Genomic DNA, 18,999 nt, shown 5'->3' with positions numbered 1-18,999 from the left:
GAATGAACTTGTCCAGGCCTTGGAATTCTTATTTCAGGTTTCTTAATGACCTAATTAGATTATTCAGTTGATAATTCAATCAACTATTTATCCACACTACACTAAGGTGATGCTGGGTCCTCTACAGACCCAGAGGTATTGACTGTCTATGGTTGGTTGAAAATATATTCTGAATTTTTTTGTTATAATATTTAATTTTATTTCAAAAATATTTTAATATTTATCTTATTTGTGGCCTTAAAATAGATTACTTCACAATTTCATTTATCATTAAGAAGACTACTTGATATTCTATTTAACATTATATTTTATTAATAATAATTTTAATTCAAAATTAATTATAGGTTATCATTTGAAAAATCCCTGGTTCAGTTGCAAACCACAGAAATAACTCTCAGAAAAACACAAGACACAGAAATATTTTTTTGTTTCTAAGTACAAAGTTTACATTTACTGTATTATATAATTTGTGAAAATGTCCATTAATATTATGTCCCCCAAACAGCACATCTGTTTTATGTAAAAAAAAAAAGTACCCTATTAACTCATTATAGTGTTACAAATCTGAATCTTGGAACTTGGGAGCGAGAAGCTGGCCAATCAGAGCTGTATAGCCATATAGGCCCTCATCACACAAACAGACAGAGCAAGCTGGTGTTCATCTGAACCTTAGGCTGACACAGCTGACTGATCAGGGTGGTGGCAGCTGAAGACTGAGTGTCTTCAGAAAGATCTTCAAATTAGAAAAGACTGACGTTTGCCCTTAGGAAAAGTTTTGCAATAGCAGGACCTCCTGCTTAGTAGCATTTGCTGACCGTGGGCTTCCTTTCAGAGCCAAAGCCAATCTTTGAAACTCAACCACTGCTTTGTCAACTAAGTTGACATCATATTTATAAACTTACATTTCATAGGATGACAGCCATTGTCATAGCCACAAGTTGGGGCGACATCTGTCAGGGCGTGTGGTTTAGAAATGTTAGGCAAAAGGAACAGAGCTATGAAAGAAATACAGAGACATAGGACTGTATCTACTGGGAGGGCAACCAAGTGAATCCTGAATCCTAAAAATGCCTGTGCTTATTTTCATACGCTTATATACACCAATCCAAAAAAGGGGGGAAGAAGGCAAACGATTACTTTAAGATGACACAAAGGACAAACAGAACAAATACTTGCTTCTATACCTGAGACATCAAGCCACTAATTTCCTGAATTAAGTATTCTGATGTTTTAGGCAGGACATTCACTGACAACACCTTAGACCAGGTATCTTATAGGCAGCCACTCCCTAGGTAAAACCTCCTGTCTTAAAAATGAAGGAACAGAAATAGGCTTGGATTCTCTGACCTTTGGTCAAGGTGGATGGACCCACCTCTATGAGCCATCCTAATATCCAAAATACCAAGTATCCACACCACGGTCAGGGTATCTTGTTTATAGCCACTCCTTAAGTCAGATTAATTTTTATATATTACTCATAATATAATAATAACAGTAATAATATGTTGTAATCATTTCCTATTGTGTGTGAATAGCAGTTCTCAAGACTGGGCTTAAATATTCAACAATATATGCTGCAAATAATTCTTTCACTCAATTTTTGTTGCACTTAGAGAGCAAAAACAAAGTGGAAAGAAGCACGCTATTTAAAGGTCCTCAAGCAGATTTTCACAAAGATACTGGAGATCTGCTTTAACTTAGTTACTAGTTATATTAGCACCTGCCACACAAGACAGTCAGACCTTTGCAGCACTGAAGCCAAGCACTGATATTTGTCTTGAGCTATGAAAGCAATAGGTATCATGGCATTTGAAGGGAGTTGGCATATATTGGAAATCAGCTGTCAGTTTAGTAAGCTTCTTCAATTGTCCCAGCTGTTTTCCCCCCCTTTGGAAAATTTGCTACATCTTTTACATCATCATTTGTTGTTTCAGTTTATACTTTTGAATACAAATGGCTCTCTTCTTACAACACCTGAATCAATCACTTCTAGATTCAAATTATCTTCTGAGCCTTCCTTATATTGCTCACTTTCCCAGAACTGAACGGAGTGTAGGGACTTGTTCTGAATTGGGATCTGACTTAAAGAAAGTTACTGCCAGGTTTTGTCTTCTGGTGAGGCTACTCCATATCAGCAGACCAACCGTTTTGTTTTTTTAGCATTCATGAGCTCAATGGAGCAGGGCTTAATTTCTTTCTAGAACCTTCCTTTAAACTGATGTTGGCTAAGTGATTGGTACAAGAGGTCTTGCTTCCAGCCTACTACGCTTTTATTAAAGTCCCTTCCTTTCTGAGCTTAATTGTTTCCAGCTTTAAATTTAAGCCAAGAGGCATACACAACTTCTTTTAATTATACAGAGTTGGCCCAGTTCCAAGAGAGGACAGAGAAAAGGGAAATATGGAAACAGTATGAAATCACACTTAACTATTCTAAGTTTGCCATCTATACTATGACTCCAGAATAATTATAGTTGTAACACGAAAGACCACTGATTATGGATGACCAAACATATATAATATGAGTTCAAAATATTATGAGAATTATCAAACTGTGATAGACACATGAAGTGAGTATGTACTGTTGGGCAAATGTGATTTTCAAAAACAAGCAAACAATACATTAATTATTTATAAAGTAGAACCAAGAACAGAAAAAAAATAGAGAAATACCAGGGAACATCACCACAGTATCTTAATAAAATAATTTGTGTAATTGTCTGTAAGGAATGGTGAACAATACAATGAAACAATTTGTCCATTTATCGTCATGCTACGTTGTTAATTCATAAAACAACTAAGATAAAGCAGAAAAGGGGACATTAATGTGAACACACCCAGATCCAGATGAGTTAACTAGACATTCCTAGATGGATATTTGGAAAATTTTGGTGAGAACTTCTAGATTATAAGAATACTTTGTAAAGTATGACACGAGAAGACATCAAATATGAAATAAAAAGTTAAAGCAACATACTGAGATTATTGAATCTCATGTCTAGGCATGTAATATGTGTTACATTTTCCTATGATTGAATATTTTTGCAAGTTTTTAAGAATGGATAATGATGTAAGTAGAACCCAGAAAAACAGAAACAAAGAAGTAAATAATAAACATCATTCATATACCACTAGATACTTTTCTTTCATATTTCATGTTATGTGAATTAAAGGATTTTTCCATCCATCTACTTTTGAATGTACTGTTTCTGACGTCAGGCTATAAGCAGAACACATGTGGCCTTTTGAAGATTTAAATTGAACAAAATTATTACCTGTGTTCCTTTCATAAAGGTATTTTAAAAAGAATGAATTATGTTAGCACTTTGTATTAGGCTTCATGTAGTGCAGATTTTCCACACACTGTGATTTATCTGGACCACATGAAAGGGTCTGAACACAGACTGCCACAATCCATTTTCCTAGATTTTGCTCAGATTGAGTTAGTGTTCCAATATATTACCATGAGAAATGATTAAGGGCATGGATTTTAAGACCAAACTCAGTACAGTTTTTGGTTTTACACTTCCTAGTTGCACAATTTCAGACAAATTACTTAATTTAAAGCATTATCTTGTGGAATGAAGACAGAGCTAGGATATATTTTGTAGGATGATTGTAAAGATTACATTGGACAGGCCAAATTCATTTTGTAGACCTCTGCAGAACTGGAATTATTTTTGAATTTTGGAAGCTTCCTTGATACTAAATAATTTGATTCCCATGTAAAGATTATTTTCCTGATTATTATCTTATTTTCATTATGGATATACAAGCCTCCTGGCAGTTATATGCCAGTAATTTGTTCAGGTTTCTCCCTTTCTTTTCTCTATCTGAGCTACAAATACATGAAAGATTTTTGCTCAAGCATCTCAAACTCTGCTTTCAACCCAGACTTCTCTATCATTTTCGTTTCTTCTTTTGTACAATGTCAGCTACCATGGCTTATGTGGGAATGGGAAGTAAACTACGCTTGCTAGTATTGGATCTTCAAAATTTAGTAGCAATTTACCCAACACTAATGCCCTTTGTCTCACTCTGTCCCAAATAGAAGTAGGATGTGATCTGACTTTGCAGATGTCTTCAGTGCCAAGGATACCATTTGTTATTCCAGGTCAGCCACAGCCCTGCCTTTTGTGGATTTAAGAGTTTCAATTTGCCATAGAAATTCCTGTCTTTGAAAAGTGCATGGCTACTGCAATTGGGCAATAATTATTGATAAAAATAAGTCAGAAAACATGCAATTTTTTTTCAGTTTTTAAGTTAATAAAAATACTTTTGTCCATTTATATTACAACAAAAATCCCTAGAAAAAAATGCCCCAATGCCTTTTTGTTGTATACATTTGGCCAAGATCCATGATAAATATGTGGCTCTCTACCACATAGAAGCTACCATCTCTGGGAAACTAGGCTGATCTGGTTCAGGAATGAAAGGGCAATCATGTTATATTATGAGAATTAGTTACAGGAGGTAAGGGCACATCTTTCTGGATGTAAGACTACTGAGATAGACACTGTCTCAATGATTATCAAAACCCATCTGGGGGCTAGCACGATGGCTCAGGGGCTAAGAACACTAGTTGCTCTTACAGAGGGCCAGGTTCATTTCCCAGCACCCACATTTTTGCCTTACAACCACCCGTAATTCCAGTTCTTAACTGCAACTCCAGTATCCAATACCCTTTGTACCTGAAATGTGTGTATGCATATACATACATGCACACAAAACATTCAAAAAATAAGTAAACCTAAAAAATTAGTTTAAAAATCATTTAAAGTGAAACAATATTTAATATGTTAGCAATAAATTTAATTACTACAGATAAAAGAACATCCTCTGACTTTGAATCTGTCTCTTACTACAATTAGGGTGAATTAAGAGGTCCATGATTCTGACTCGAAAAGGAAAATACTAGGGTAACTATTTTACAATTCAGTTTTCCTGTTACTCTCATGTCACAATGATTATCCCATCATCAAATCCATTTGGTTTCCTATGTTCCCCGTGACCTTGAGTTATGTTAGATATTATTTTATATTCTCTTAGGGTCTAGTCTCTGAAAATTTACTCAGTTCCAAAAGATGACAGCAAAAATACTAGTCTTGTGGTGGCCTCCAAATGGAGAACTGGGTATTTCCTGAAAAGAAAGAGTCCTGTGTTCTCCCAAACAAAATGAAATGAACATATGTTCAGTTTTGTCTTAACTACAAATGAGAGGTTCCTAACTCTGTGCGGATGGAACAGAGGACCAGGCCATCTTTTTCGACTCAGATGTGAACAAGAAGCCTTCCCTGAGGGTGTGTGGGAAACAAAACTAGAGTTTATCAGTACACAAGTGTCAGAAAAAAAAACCCTGAAATCTCCAGGAAACGTGCTTTCTCCACTGCCTTGGTTTAACACTAATTTCTTTCAAAAGAAAAATAGAAGTATATTCAGTCTTAATGTATGGTTATGCCTTTCTTGACTCAATGAAGCATAAACAGAAAATAATCAAGATTGTTTTATTTACCTAAAACAAGTATTAGAATAAAGAAATCACCACTTTTCTGTAAAGTTCCAAATGCTTCTTCATATGTGTGTATAAATTATGAAGATGTTTGATTCTCTAAATTGACTTTGACACATCATGATGGCAACATTTGTTTCCTAGCGTTCTAAAGTCATCTGAAAAAAAAATTAAACCGTTCTAAAAATGAAAAATCACTTCCTTCAGACCTGCTTCAGTAATCATCGAACCAAAATTTTCGAGGGACAGAAGGGACTAAGCCATACGGTACTGACAAGAATAGATGTTCCCCTTTCTTCCAAATCTAACCACAAATAGCAGTAAGTGTGCGTTCATGGAAAAAGAAAGAGGAAATTTGAACAGATGTAGGAATATTTACAGAGAAAATGTCATTTTTAGTACCAAATTAGTGTAAATAAGGCAAGAAAATGATAGAATCTCAGAGTGAAGAACAGCTCCTGAGAAAACAGCTCTTTGCTTTCCTGTGTTCAAAGTTCCTAGTTCACAGCGTGATGGATTTTTTAAAAAAGTTTTTCATGAAATACATTATAAGTTTTGCAATCTGTTGAGATTAGCTTGGTTTAAAGAAAACTAAGGAAAACAAGCAAGCAAACAAAAATCCAAAATTCTAAAGGAAGAATTGGGAGGAATGCCAGGGAAAATTTCTCTCTGAGCTATTATAGCATAAACCTGATGCTGTTTGAGACATGCAGACCTGTGGAAGCCTAGCTGGAAGGACAAAGGCAGAGCAGTCAGCAGGTAAATGGCAGTTTAACCTGAAGCTGAGAATTCCCATACAGGGAACCATGAGAAATTCAGTGAATTTATAACTCTTGTGTCTGAGCAGAAATGAGAAGAATCACCCTATAGTAGCCCAACCAGGTACGATTGTAATAAAGCACACCAAAGAGTTTACAATGGGGAAAGGAGGTTGTGCATAGGAAATTAAAACTATTACTAGTTATTTAAAGCGTGACAGTTATTAAGCTGAGAAAACTGGTGATTTTTTTTTCTTGCTGACACAGATTCCAACAAACCATAATTTAATTTTCCCATGCCTCAGTTATTCTTCAGAATCAGCACAAGACTTTAATGGTAAGGTTCTTAAATAATAGCTCTGGAAAATGGTCCCATCCAGGGGAGGCTATCATCACAGAGTAAATACTCACACCCACTTATCCAGAATCCTCGGCACCATGTTCTGTGATGTAAGAGAATTACAATAGAGTTTCCTTTGGCTCTAAATATCAGCTGCAGTCAGGTAACTTACATGGTCAAACTAGTCATTTGCTGTGAGGATATTAAGACAGGGTTTCTCACTCTGTAGACCAGCCTGACCTTGAACTCACAGAGATCCACCCGTCTCTGTCTCCCTGATTGTTGATTATGGGTGTGTGCCACAACTGCAGGCTTAGCTGTGAGGGACTCCTACAGCAAAGACTTAGCCTATTGGGAAAAATCTATCCCAAGAGTGAGAAGAGAGTGAAGAGTGAAATCTTGCTCGTGCTGAGGCTCATACTCAGTTTGACCATGGCAATGCCAGACAGTACTGTTTCAGAAAATGCCACTCGAAAATACCTCTTCTCCAGTTGCACCAATAAATCTTTTGTCTAACTCTTGTATCAGTGAATAATGGCGATAGATGTTGGGTTTTATTTCTGAGTATATTAATCATAGGCATTGGGTCATAGTATCTGATTCTAGAGGATCAAGGAATAGCACTCTAAATAGATTTTTCCTGAATAGTTACGATTAGATAAAAAAAAAAACTAAAAAAAATTCTTGGTTTTATATCATAAATTAAGCTTCTGCTCCCTCCTCTTCCCAGTTATCCTCCCACCCCCTGCTGCATCCACTTCTCCTCCACTGTTTCTCTTTAGATACTGGCAGATGTCTCATGGATATCAGCAAGCCATGGTCTATTAAGCTGCAGTGAGGCCATGTGCCTCTTCTTTTTGAAATTTTTGAGCTTTCACTATTTTACATGATGAAAGTAGGGATAATAATGATAAGAAAAAGGAGAAGGAGAAGCAAGAGGAGGAAAGGAATGGCAAAAGGAAGTAGAGGAAGAGGGGGAAAGAGTAGTATCATCAGTTTCTTTATGATCGATATAAAACGGTTCTTGTATTGGTAGGAAATGTAATCTCAGTTATTTCATGATGATTGTGCTTCCAATGTGTCTCTGCAGGGCCTCAAAGAATGGTTAATGGATTATAAGTTCCTTGAGGGAACCTGTGTGGTCAGAACGTTAGTGCCACAGTCTCTGCTGTTTCGACATGGTGCCTAAGAATGCTCTTGATGAATCAGTAATAAATACGAAGCCTTCTGTAGCTCTATCCTTGAGATCCAATGGTTCAGTTTGGTTTTATATTCCATCTCCTGGGGAGAAAATGCATAGGAAGGACGTCATAGTGCAGCCAGTGTACTTTAACAGGAAATACTTCTGTGATAACTTGAACTCCAAACAGAACGAACTACCGTTTGATTGTTCCCCTTATGGAATGTTAGCTTGATTTGAAAAGACAATCAAAAGAAGATGATATTTTTCAGACACGGATACTTGCTATATATTTAATCAAAATTGAAAAATTTGAATGAGTCACTTGAATAAAAATGATATTGTCTACCAAGAATGAAATTCAAGCTCCTACGAAAAAAATAGAAATTTGAAAAACTTGTGTATTTTACTGGTAGTTTAACAGCTTTCCTACATTAATAGTCATTTTTGATGGGATTGCTGGTAATAGTAACTAATGAATATTTTTTCTATAATGATACATGTCAAAAGTTGGAAGTTCTGGCTAAAATAGCATACTATTCCAAATTACCATCGACTGGTGTGACAAAATCATACATCAATAAATGATTCATTCAAGGACAAGATGAGCCAGTGAGTTTTATTTAATATACGACAGTACCAAATATTTATTGATATCATCTTAGATTTCACATCACAACTAACAGTCAAGAAACTGGTTGCTAGGATTTGGTATAGTGTTAAATGATAGTTCTATAGTCATCTGAAAGTTTTTCAAAATGTGCCTTTGACAGCTACATACCTATTTGAAATTGAACTATTTACATGCAATGCAACAAAAGTACCTATGAGAACTGTATGAATGAAAAAATTCATCGTAAAAACCAAGTTTTGTTTTTTGTTTTTTGTTATTCAACCAGGCTGACCACAAACTCACTGAGATCTGCTTGCCTCTGCCTCCCGAGTGCTGGGATAAAAGGCATGCACCACTATGGTTCAGCTAAGAAGCAAGTTATTTTTAATCAAGCTATTCATTCAAATATTTATAATAGTATAAAACTACTACTGTATTATTTTTGTTAGAAAATCATGCTACACTTATTTTTAATTTTTTTTTTATCCATTTTCCATAGCAACCCTATTCCTCCTTCTCCTGCACTGTGTCTTGAAATGTTCATTTTGTAAGGTTCAGCTATCTGAAGAGAATTCTTTGGAGCACTCAGTAGTAGCCCACAGTTTCAGATTCTGGCTTGACCACATCATGCAATTCCCTTTATAATGATTTTAGAATAGTCCCCTCCAATTCAGAGAACCAATGAAGCTAAAGTAGGCCAAGATTTCCATTTCAAAAGAAGTGAAAGGACTAGATAATGTGGGCCAAACAGTCAAAAGCAATAAATTACTATGAGGTCTTTCAGTGATCCAAGGCATCACTGTAGGCCCAGGGAGAACTATGCATATGTATCACCCTGTGATAATTTTCTGCTTCTGTGTTTACATACCACTCTCTTGGTTCCTAAGACTTCACTATTCTGCCACTCTGATGGCAGAAAAACGGGTTTAAAAAAAAAAGAAGAAAGAACAACAACAACAAAAAAGAAGCAGAACCATGGCAACATTAGCATTTTTCTTTCAACAGCAAAACCTAAACTGGGTTTTAATTGAAGCAGATTATGATCATTACAATCGATTTAGAATCACAAGTCATGTAATTTTGTACATACTTATTCATGAGTTTTATATTACAGAAAGTTTCTTTGTAGTTATTGATATGAACATTTTTAAGGAAAAATTTTCATTAGTTTTAATGCGGAACAATTGCCCAATTTGGTATCTCGTAATCACACTTACACTCTTTCCAAATTTTATTTTAAAAGATTTTAAACCTCTAAAACTCTCTGAAGTGTATGTACAGTTTAATAGATAACAATACATCCTCTTATCCAATTTATAAGATATCACTTTAAAAACTTATATTGACATTGTTTGAGTAAAGGCTTCACTCCAGCTCCTGGCATTTATATACCCAAAGAGTCTGGAATGTTCAGGTGGGAGCTCCACCCCAAGCTCCTTTCTGTGGAGTTGTCTCAATATAGACTCCACCTGAGAAAGCCTACCATCATTGGCTCCACCCCTGAGGGCTTTAAAAGCCCCACCTCTTGGTTCCCCTCCTGGTCTCCTCAACTTCCCCTGGGTCTACTCAGGAATGCTTTGCTCAGAATAAGCCCGGGTTTATTAATTCTGTTTCATTGGTTTATTACATCAGCAGCAGCAGATTCCTATTAACTAAGACTTAAGTTTAACTGACTTGTCTGTGGGACCCAAGCTGCAGGTTGGCTACACTACTGCAATGACAGGCTCAATAAAGACCAGCCAAAAAGCAGGCCTGAGTTTCAGTTTATCCGAAGGCAACACCTTACTCCAGGAAAGAGCACAAAGTGAGACCACCCAGGCACCACCAGAAATGGACCAATCAGCATGCAAGGGGATGATACCTAAGGTTTCAACCATTGTAGATGTAATGAGCTGTTCTGTCTCTTTAAGAAACAAGCCATGCCCAGTTCCTCCAAATGTTCTTTAGCTCAACACACACCTGTTCCCTTTCACCAAGACATCCCTAGATAGATGTCAGCCAATCAGGGCTCCTGAACCTTAGAAATCCCCTAGTTCCTACCTCTACTAGGATAAAAAATCCAACCCCAACTAGGCTCAGTGCTCTCTGCTCTCATGGCTTCATTGGACAGACAGAGAGAACAAGATTGAGCTTCAAGTAAAGACTTGTTGCTTTTACATACAGGATTCAGTTTCTACTGTGTTCTTTTGGGGGAGGGTCCCCGTGATCTGGACATAATAATAAACTCACCCCCTGTTGTAGGAGGCTGCTTGTTTATTCCCGGCCACCCACACTCCCAAAACAATCACACAGAAACTATATTATTTTAAACAGTGCTTGGCCAATGACTCTAGCACATTCCTAGCAAGCTTTTACATATTAAATTAAACATTCCTATTATTTTATATTTTACCCCGAGGTTCGTGGCCTATCGGCAAGGTTCCAGCTGGCAGCCTGCATCTTTTTCCTCTGGCAGCTCCATGGTGTTCTTTTGACTCTGCTTTCTTTCTCCCAGCATTCACTTCAGTTTTGCCCACCTAGCTCTGTTCCCCTATAGCTCTACTATAGGCCCAAAGAGTTTCTTTATTAATCAGTGTTAATCACAGCATACAGAGGGGAATCCCATATCAAACCCCCATTACTTTAGGTATGTTATTAAAACATTTCACATGTTCTATTTCCTGTATAACTCCACAAGGACTTGATTAGTTACTGCTGATACAGCTGGAACACAAGTGATATTTATCATTAATTTCTAATTCCATCCTCTTTGTAATTAAAGTCAATTTAGACAATAAGAGTTATAATCTAAATTTTTAGTTTTCCCATTAAACTACTATAGCGCTTAGAGGGAGGATTTTCATTTGCTTTTAAATATTTGCCTGGTGTTTTTTAGTCGCTAACTTTTAGGATGCTTTTTTTTCTCTTTGTGAAATTTCTATACACCTTGCCACAGTAGAGTTTAAAATAACTCTTCACTCTAAAAATACTACATGCCATTTTAAAAACCTTTAGAAAATATGAAAAAATTTAAAGGTGAAAATGCAAACCCCCTGCAGGTCTATCACACACAGTTAACCTCCACAATCGTCTTTATTCTGCTAATTTTAAAATGCAGATATGGTTTTACCAACGATTCTTTAAAATCTTCACTTTAAAGCTTCTAAAAAAAGGAGGGGGAGATAATGAATTTGAATATTGTCTCTATCGATAACCAGATCATCTTAACATTATGAAATCCCCAAATCAAACAAAGACAATAACCACAATGGCCAGTGAATATTTTAAATTGTGTAAATGGGTTGTTGTGTTTTAACTGTTATGTGTGTGTTTTGGTGTTGTTTTATTGTAGAATAACTAAGAAAATGTAATCTCTTAAGACAGGGGAAGATTTATTGACTCTTTGGTTTTGTAGTGCCTTGCAGCAGTTCCTGTTTTGGGAGGCTCACTTATGATTGTTGTCTTCATAGTCTGGCAGTTGGGTTTGGGATGGTCAACAAGACCTCCATCGCCATCCATGGTTTCTGTTGCTCTCCAGGTAGACGCTGAGGGCAATGACAGAAGGAAAGTCTTTATAAATTTTTAGTTCTCGACCCATACAGAGCAACTACTCTACAACCTTCTGATCTAAGCAAAACACAGAGTCACTTCAGAATGTAGCGCTGTGAAAGAGTCACTCATTTCTGGTGGGAGGAGCTCCAAGTATTTTTTTTTTGCTGACACTTAATCTGATGAGGATTTGAAGAACATACCAAGTACTCACTGTTTGAGAAAATGTCTATCAGAATTTGGAGGAATGTCCTTAAAATTTAAATTCATTAGATGAAATACAGAGAGATATATTTTGAGAATTGAAATTGTATGTTTATAGTAAACATTAGTAGTGTTTTATAAATATACCCAGGGTTACAAACCCCAATATTTGTGAAGCTACAAGGGTTCTGATAATACCCAAATAGGTCAGAACAGGATGGATTAAACGGGGATATATTGAATGTTGAAAGAGGTTTAGAAGATTCTTTGGTGACTATATGAACCCCATGATGTCAAACTACAAGTACACTGAAAAAAAAAAAAAAAAAAAAAAAGACTTACATCCCACCAAGTGGTTTCTGGAAGTTAACAAATACACTCTCAACTTGTGCTGGGAAGAGGCTACATTGTAAGCACAATGCAGAAGAAGTAAGCAGGCAGATGTCAGTATCTGGCTTTAAGTCTTTTGTTTCTTTTCAGTAGGAAGATAGTAGGAACTGACAGAAAACAGGGTTATGAACAGAAGAACAGAAAATAACTCTCACAGTTAGATTCTACAGAGTAGATCCTTGACAATGGAACAAATTTAAAAAAAAAGAAAAAAATCTTTTCATGAAAGGTGAGTTGGGACAATTGGAAAACAATGAGCTCAAAATAGATCATTAGCCTAAATGTGAAATACAAAATGTTAACGTTTCTAGAAGATACTGTAGGAAGTCCAGGTGGTAGGCTTGGATACGATCATGGATTTTCAGATATCATACATTAAAAAATGAAAAGAAAAGTATGATAGGTATTTTAAAATTCAGAATTCCTACTCTATGAACAAACAAAAAGGCCATGTCTTAGAAGCATATTTTCATAACTCACATTAGTAAAAGGGCCTATCTCCAAAATATATAATGAACATTTTTTAAAGCAATAGTCAAACACTACCACCAAGCCAATCAAAATCAGCCAAAAGACTGTAGCAAACATTCACCAAAGAAAACACACAATGAGAACATAGCACAAGGGAAAGGTCACCCACACCTATTACCATGACAGAACACAAAACATTCCAGGACCTGGCAGAAACGAAAACTAGGCTATCACTTTGGAAGAAATCTGGAAGTTTTCTCCAAAGATAAACATAGTTTTATCACACAATTTAGGAATTCTGTTCTGAGTCACTGGACTCATCTCTAAACGAGACATTTATACCTTTCAGGCTCTGAGAACATTGCAGAAGAGAGGCAGAAAGCATTTAAGAGCTAGATGACAGGGTAAAGCACAATGAAATGCCGTCATCTAGGCTTGATGTGTACATTGTTATTATGAGCTCCTAACTGCAGTTATATGCACTGATAAGACCCTAGCGAGGCCCTGTCAATACCCAGTCATGGCCTTTACTACTGAACTACTGGCTGCTGGTGGCTTCTGGGAGTGAGATTTTATTGTCTCCAGTTGTGGACTAATGCTATATTGATCAGCTCCAGAGAGTAGCTCCAAGCCAACTTGGATAGGCCTAGTTAAACTCAGTGGGTCACCAAACAAAACATGAGAAGTAGAGTTTTAGGGACATAGGGAGTTGGATAGGGATGGTAAGGGGGAAGGAGTGGGGCAGGAGTGTGATCAGTATGCATTGTGTATATGAGTGAAACGGTCAAATAACAGTACTTAGAATCTATACATATTAGTAGAAGATTTGTTCCTAGACTTCAAACACTGAGAGAAACTAAATTATTCTTCAACCGGAGAACTACAAAAGTTGGGCATGCTGATACAATTACATACTATCAAACAACAAGGGCCAGTTAGCAGGCACAAAATGAAGAAATATTAAGGATATAATACTGAATTTAAAAAGCACAGTTTAAAATGATACTATATAATATGATTGATAACTATTAATATGAATAATACTACTTAACCTATAATCTGTCATGTTACTCAGGTAAAACCTTAACACAGAGAAAATGCAAATAATTTCAATTCTCGCAAATGTTCAACAGTGTAAGTAGGGAAGTGATTAGTTATCACTTAAGATTTAAAGCAGGGCTAATAGAGAAAAGATGAATAAGTAAAGAAACGGCATACTCTAATGATGGATATGAATTGAATTTATACAAGCCTATATAAAATAATTAGCCCTAGTTTAAACTATGGGAATAATTGAATAACTGTCTTAACCTTGGCAACAACAATGTACACTAATGTAACATGTTCATAACAGGGAAGATGGTGGCAAAAGATGGGGACCGGACACTGAGGAACTACCCCTGTTTTATTTTATGTTGTGGTTGTGCTTTCTGATAAAATAACACACAATAATTTGAGTTGCCATATTTATTTCTTGGTTGGTAAATAATTTACCTGTACAACAAGCCAGGTAAAATTTCCTTTAGGTAGCAAATGAAAGCAAGCAGACCGCCCCTGGGTGAGTCTTAGCAGTCTTGTATAGCATGTATAGGAACGGTATTCCTGGAAACAGGTGGTGAGGGGTTGTGTCTGAATGAATCATTGGCCTTTGTAAGTACATCTACATACAATGCTCCATGTGGGGATTTGCCCATTTCAGAAAATAATTTCCTTAGGCAGTATTATCTTATGAACCATATTTGTTTATTTGAAAAGTCACCTTTGTGAGGAGAAATAGGATGTGCAATTCTGTGTATTTCAAAAGTTTTGAGGCATTTTTCAACAGCCCTGGTTTAACCACAATTAACACACCTGGAAAACTGTTTTGAATCTTTTTATTGTGAAGATGATTTATTAATCTTGTTGAAACTACCAGAGACAGATGTAGGAAGACTGAGAAAATTTCTATATATAGAATTAAATTTCTATACACAGAATATTAAAGATGAAAATTACTATCCCAGTAATTTGTTTTTCTTCTACGACCCATACTCAGTGTGAGGTTGAATGTGGCTAGGACAATAATGTGTTCAAATACATTCCAGGTCCTTGACAAATGATTGCCTTTGAGATCAGCAGCAGCCTACTCTATGGCCTGGTGGCAGCTAATGTCATTCAGTGACTCTCTGTTCACCTCTCTCCTGGATATAAGACACCATCACCTCTCACCTTCTTTACATTCAGATTTTACTTTTGAGAAAAACAGTATTACTGACAAGTTAATTCTACATATTTCATTAAGTTACACCCTTGATTAACCTTTCCTAAAGGGATGTAGATTTTATGGGAATGAAGAAACTTAGTAATATATCTTTAATAAATCAACTGAGATGGACATTGATGAGCAGATTAGGCCAGACAAAAAGGCAATTGTTTTGATTGATTGCTCTCCAGGCATGGTTCCTGGAAATCACATAATGAGAAGGGGTTCTCATCCGTCTCAAGAGGACTTCTTGAGTGTTGAGCCTTTGCTTAGGCTCTGAGTTTCTGCTTGTTTCATGTGTAGATAAGAATAAAGTTTATAAGTTTATCCGTGCTAGTAAACATGGATGACACATATACACACGACGTACTGTGAGAGATGAACTAGATGGAGCTTGATTTCCTCATTCACGCACATTCTTAGCAATGGGACAAGCTCACTCTTTAGAAAGATTTTACAGTGAAAACAAAGCTACACCATAGCCTGATTTATTTTTAAAAAACAAACAAAAAACACTTAAGCATCAAATATTCACCTAAAAATTGTATATTTTCATACACTGTTCATAGGCTATCTAAAACCATTCCAACATGTTTATCTTACTTTTCAGTACATAAAAGTGATTTTTAGAAAGCAGAAGAAAGGAGAATCAAGGTTGTTGCAGACCAAGTGAACCGTTAACATTTTTTGACGCTAACATGTAGACAAGTTACTGATAATATTGTTTTGTTTCACCAATGAAGACATAGCCTGGAGCCTAATAAGGATCCATAATGTCTACCTTATGTCGCTTACCTTATGTTTTGATTTCTTAGCAGCTAAGAATATTCTAATACCAGGATTCTACATTCTTGGAGTAGAGAAACTCTTTTAGAACTTTATCCTCAAATTTTCTTGGCATTCTTCTACTTTTCTAGCTTTATTCTTCATTATCTTACATCATACCAATGACACATACGATTCTAGCTGCAATTTTTTCGTGTGATATATGACCCTGTGTTTTCTTTCCATAGATCCAGGGCTGCATAGACAGCTATATTTTCTGCAAAGACCGTCCAACGTAGTAGCCATTGAAGGAAAAGATGCTGTCCTGGAGTGTTGTGTTTCTGGCTACCCTCCGCCAAGTTTCACCTGGTTACGGGGCGAGGAGGTTATCCAACTGAGGTATTACAAACACACCTGGACCCTAGGGAACTATGTACTATTGCCTTTTACTTTCTGATAGGCACCAAACATTCCTGTTTTCTCAAAATAATTAGATTTGTTTTCAAAATCTTTGGCATGATATTTAATTATTGGGAATATATGATAAGGAAAGAAGTAAAAGCTCATGGCTTTAGTTGTGAAGGGAAAGTAAATTAGCATATAGAGATGCAAGAACATTCAGATGATGTCATCACAGGAACATTCCTGAGACGGTAGATCTTATATGTTCATAACACAATGCATGCCCACATGCATACTCATGCATGCGCACATATACACAGGTTACCTAACTTGTGGAAATCATTTCATATTATATGCATATGCACATATTTCACATTCCATATATAAAATAACCTCATGGCATACCATAGATATAAACAATTTAACATTGCCAATTACATTTCAATAATAGTGAAGACAGAAAAGAAAGCATTTCTTCAGTTTAATGTGTTACATACCTATCGTCTTAAGATCTGCATAGATATTTTAGTTCCTAATGTGCCTGTTTTTATTCATATGACTTATGGGATAAGATATTATTAATTATCTTATATTTATATAAATATAACATAGTGCTGGAGAGCATGGCTCAAATTGGATTAGCCCAAGATTAATAATAAGTGAGTTAGAAATCAAGTTGATACTTAATTGGAGTACTTAGTCAGAACCACCCTGATTAAATGGCTCCCACTTAAGAAATTAAGCTCATTGATTAGAATGACTGCTATACTCCTTTTAACACATTTAATTTCTGTGATGAGATACGTGCACAGATCATAAATTATTGTTTAAATTTTGTCCAATTTAAGTAAGCATTTAGGCAACAATAAGACACAGGATGCCTTCACAGTGTTTCTGAGGTCATGAAGGCATACAGGAAATCTGGCGACTGCTCACGTTGATACAGGCAGATGCTCTTGGTTCAGTTGGAGTGTGACTTTTTAAATAGTGACTGAGTTACATGTCAGAGTAGGAGACATTGATCTCCACCCTGGAGAACCATTTTTTTTTCACCTTGAGGCCCTGTGACTTAAAATGAAAGAATCACACTAGATTATTTTGAAAATTCTTTTTATTAGTTTTAGAATAGAAATTTCTTATCGTTCTATAGGTTATTACATTTATTCTGTAACTGTAATGCATTGGTATTACATTTAATTTAGTTAATCCCTGAATTAATACACAGAGCTTCCTGATGGAAGTTTACCTTGAATTAATACTAGTTCAAGGGGTGAGATATGGATCCTTGATGACATAGGGATTTGATCTGTCCATCTGTACAATGTGAACATTCGTTGGATTCAGGAGCACTTCTGAGGGTCTTGCCTAATGCTCGACTATGTTAACTGACCATCTCCTTGCATGCGGCCTCTGTCTTACAGGTCTAAAAAGTATTCGTTGTTGGGTGGAAGCAATTTGCTCATCTCTAATGTGACAGATGACGACAGCGGAACCTATACCTGTGTTATCACATATAAGAATGAGAATATTAGTGCCTCTGCAGAGCTCACAGTTTTGGGTAAGTCAGTGATGGGAGATTAGTTTACATTCCACCCTTCAAAATATACCGCTATAACATTTTAAGTGCTTGTCACTGATGGCTTCCCGTATTTATTAGTGTGAAATTGAAAGGTTCCAGTATTCTGTGCATGCTCTTGCTAGGCTTTGATTAATTGCACAAGGGTTAAATGCAGTGTTTGAATATTTGCTTATTGATTAAAAGTCACATATATTACTTCTTGCTTTAATTATTTTAGTGATGTACTGAAAAGTTCCCCAAAGTGTTAATGAGCAGATGTGTTGAATAACAATGGAGAGTTCTAAAAATATCATATACACAGAAAATAAATGATGAAAAAATTGTAGAAATTATATAAAAGTGTTCACGAGTGGAAAAGCTGATGATACTTGAAATAATGTCTCTGACATTAAATTCAGTGTGCTGAGAAGATTGATTTATTAATATGGAATAACTGTAGGTGTTGTGTTGAAAGTAAACAACTAAAATCCAATATGCTTAAGAAAAACTTTCCATAGGAAGAATGCAATTTAAAGAGTTTAAGCAACATGGATGGATTTATGTCCTTCAGGAAGGCAGGAACACCTACAACTTACTGAAAATTAAGAATAATGATCTGTGGTCCCAGCTCAGACAAATGAATGTCTTATCATGTCTTGAAATTTGTTTTATCTATTTTGCCCTCAATTATGTACTTGGAGAAGATAAATTAATATATTTTTTTCTTTTTCCTGTATGTGACAAAAATGTTTACTAGTTTTTCACTTTTTCCTACTGAATAAGGTCTTTTGTATTTTTAAAAATCTAAGAAAAACAGAGGCTCTTTATAAATTATTCTGTAGATATTAAAAGATAATAAGGAGTTATAAAATGTGACAATTTGCTGAGCTGTATCATGTAGCTATGACATTCATTTTGCTTTGAACTTTAAAGCCTAGGGGAAAGATAATAGGATAGATGGTGGGTTGCTTATTTACTCATTGAAATTTAAATTCTAAATAACAAAGGGGAAAATGGTATAAGTTATTTAGATTTAGAGATA

General features: G+C 35.8%; 1 protein-coding gene across 1 annotated transcript in view; it reads left to right on the top strand.

The window, feature by feature from the left end:
• LOC126507301 (netrin receptor DCC-like) overlaps positions 1-18,999 on the top strand; it is a gene marked incomplete at its 3' end in the record, with an annotated part of 711,778 nt that overhangs the window by 479,506 nt on the left and 213,273 nt on the right. Inside the window, exons 4-5 of the mRNA XM_050151578.1 lie at positions 16,246-16,396; positions 17,821-17,957. Of these exons, the coding sequence (XP_050007535.1) occupies positions 16,246-16,396; positions 17,821-17,957 (288 nt within the window). The remainder of the gene's footprint in view (positions 1-16,245; positions 16,397-17,820; positions 17,958-18,999) is intronic.

Source organism: Alexandromys fortis, unplaced genomic scaffold (assembly GCF_014885135.2).
Source record: "Alexandromys fortis isolate MF-2015 unplaced genomic scaffold, M_Fortis_MF-2015_v1.1 scaffold_71, whole genome shotgun sequence".
NCBI classification, from domain to species: domain Eukaryota; kingdom Metazoa; phylum Chordata; class Mammalia; order Rodentia; family Cricetidae; genus Alexandromys; species Alexandromys fortis.
Note: the sequence above shows the minus strand (reverse complement) of the source record. Positions and strands in the feature narration are given on the sequence as shown.